The sequence below is a fragment of the Triticum dicoccoides genome, unplaced genomic scaffold (assembly GCF_002162155.2).
Source record: "Triticum dicoccoides isolate Atlit2015 ecotype Zavitan unplaced genomic scaffold, WEW_v2.0 scaffold69028, whole genome shotgun sequence".
Lineage (NCBI taxonomy): Eukaryota > Viridiplantae > Streptophyta > Magnoliopsida > Poales > Poaceae > Triticum > Triticum dicoccoides.
This window is the reverse complement of record NW_021292280.1, coordinates 1-1735: the sequence shown is the minus strand read 5'-3', so window position 1 is coordinate 1735 and position 1735 is coordinate 1. Positions and strand designations below refer to the sequence as shown.

The window sequence follows — 1735 nt, the reverse complement described above, 5'->3', positions numbered from 1 at the left end:
GTGCATGGGACCATCCTTCGGTTCCATATCTTTGCGCCGCCTATGTCTTTCCCATTCCACTTTTCCTCATGCACCACGATGTGGAACAACAGGACTCCGGAACCCGTCTATTGTTATCATGTATGAGAGAGAGGAGATCAGGATTTTGGGGGAGAGCTCTCGCGCTACCGACATTGCGGTATACAACAAAGACTACTTTCCCGACACGAGTCCCCATCCCTCCACGCCATCCCTCCACCCGTCTATTGTGATCGGCAGGATTTTGTGTGCTGACTACGAATGCTTCTTCATCTGCCACATCATTTGTTATTTCCCCCCTTCTATTAAGTATTAGTCCCGGTTGCTTACTCTATTAGTATTCGATCTGGACATGCCATGTTTATCGTACCTATCAAATAGCATCTCTGTTTTTCTTACCAACTTCTCTTGTTCGAGCGAACCAATATGTGGTCGCATGGTTATGAGGAAGCGGTATCCCTAGCCCATCAGAGTTTAAGTTCTAAACTTAACACTGATGCTTGCATTTTTCTAAATTTATTTTAGTGGGAGGAGATGTTTCCGTCTATAACTATGGCGTCAAACTCAAGATGATGTGCCGGCTCAGTCTCTCGCAAGTGCTCATAGGGGTAGGGTGTGCATCCATGCGTTTATATGAGTGAGTGTATGTGCGTATGTATGCATGAGTGTCTGCGTCTGTACTGTGTTCAAAAAAACTTCTATTGTTTGAATATTGTGTCACTATGTTGATCATCTTCTATCTGTTTTTTCTTTGATTAAACATAATTAGAAACTGCTCATATGTAACATTCTAGTCCCTATGCAACTTGATGCAAGCCGTTTTTGCAGTTCACCGCAAGCTCACTGCTCCCCAAATGGGCATGCAGTCATGCACTCTGCAGCAATTATGTGATGTCGGTCCAACACCAGTTTACCACCAGCAAACAGGGTAGTACTACTACTTCTAACTTACGCTGCATGCATGCATGCACACACGCAAATGCATGTGCATGCCGAGAGACGTTGCTGGTGCCTACCTACGTACTCCAACACCGAACCAGGTCCATCACCAACAGCGACGTGGAGGCACACGCACCGGCCGATCCGATCATGCAGCGGGCGCGGTATTTAACTCGCCATCTGAAATTTCGGTGAGTTAGCCGGCCTCTCGTTGTCACGCATCACGTCGCCGGTCACTGTGCATGCAGCCAGATCACCCATCGAGCTGTGCCGATCAATGCGGAGGCCTATAAAAGCCATGCGTCGCCTGTTACATCCATTCATCCATCAGCCACTTCACACAGCCAAGCAAGTGGCAGTGCGATTCAGAGGTTCAGGCATGGCAGCTCCGAGAGCACTTGTCCTCGCCGTCCTGCTGGCGATCGCCGTCGCCAACGCCGAGGCAGCGTCAGTCGTCGTCGGCCTGGCCAAGTGCGCCGACTGCACCAGGAAGAACATCAAGGCTGAGGAAGCCTTCAAGGGTAAGCTATCAAGATACGTACGTATTACAAATTTACGATGCACACACACATATATAGATGAAGATCGGCTCATGGTTGTCCTCCTGCCGTCAACGTACTTCAGGTCTCCAGGTGGCGATCAAATGCAAGAACATCGACGGCGAGTACGAGAGCAAGGCGGTGGGTGCCCTCGACGGCACCGGCGCCTTCAGCGTGCCCCTCGCCGCCGATCTCCATGGCGCCGACTGCGTCGCACAGCTCCACAGCGCCGCCTCCAA

At 50.4% G+C, this 1735-nt stretch overlaps 1 protein-coding gene across 1 annotated transcript; it reads left to right on the top strand.

Annotated features, from left to right (window-relative positions):
* Positions 1-1292: 1292 nt before the first annotated feature.
* On the top strand, positions 1293-1730 carry LOC119347594 (the record flags this gene model as incomplete). Its single annotated transcript, XM_037616210.1, has 2 exons — positions 1293-1478; positions 1582-1730. Coding segments are annotated over exons 1-2 (291 nt in total), but the record flags the coding sequence as incomplete, so codon positions are not given.
* Positions 1731-1735: the final 5 nt, after the last annotated feature.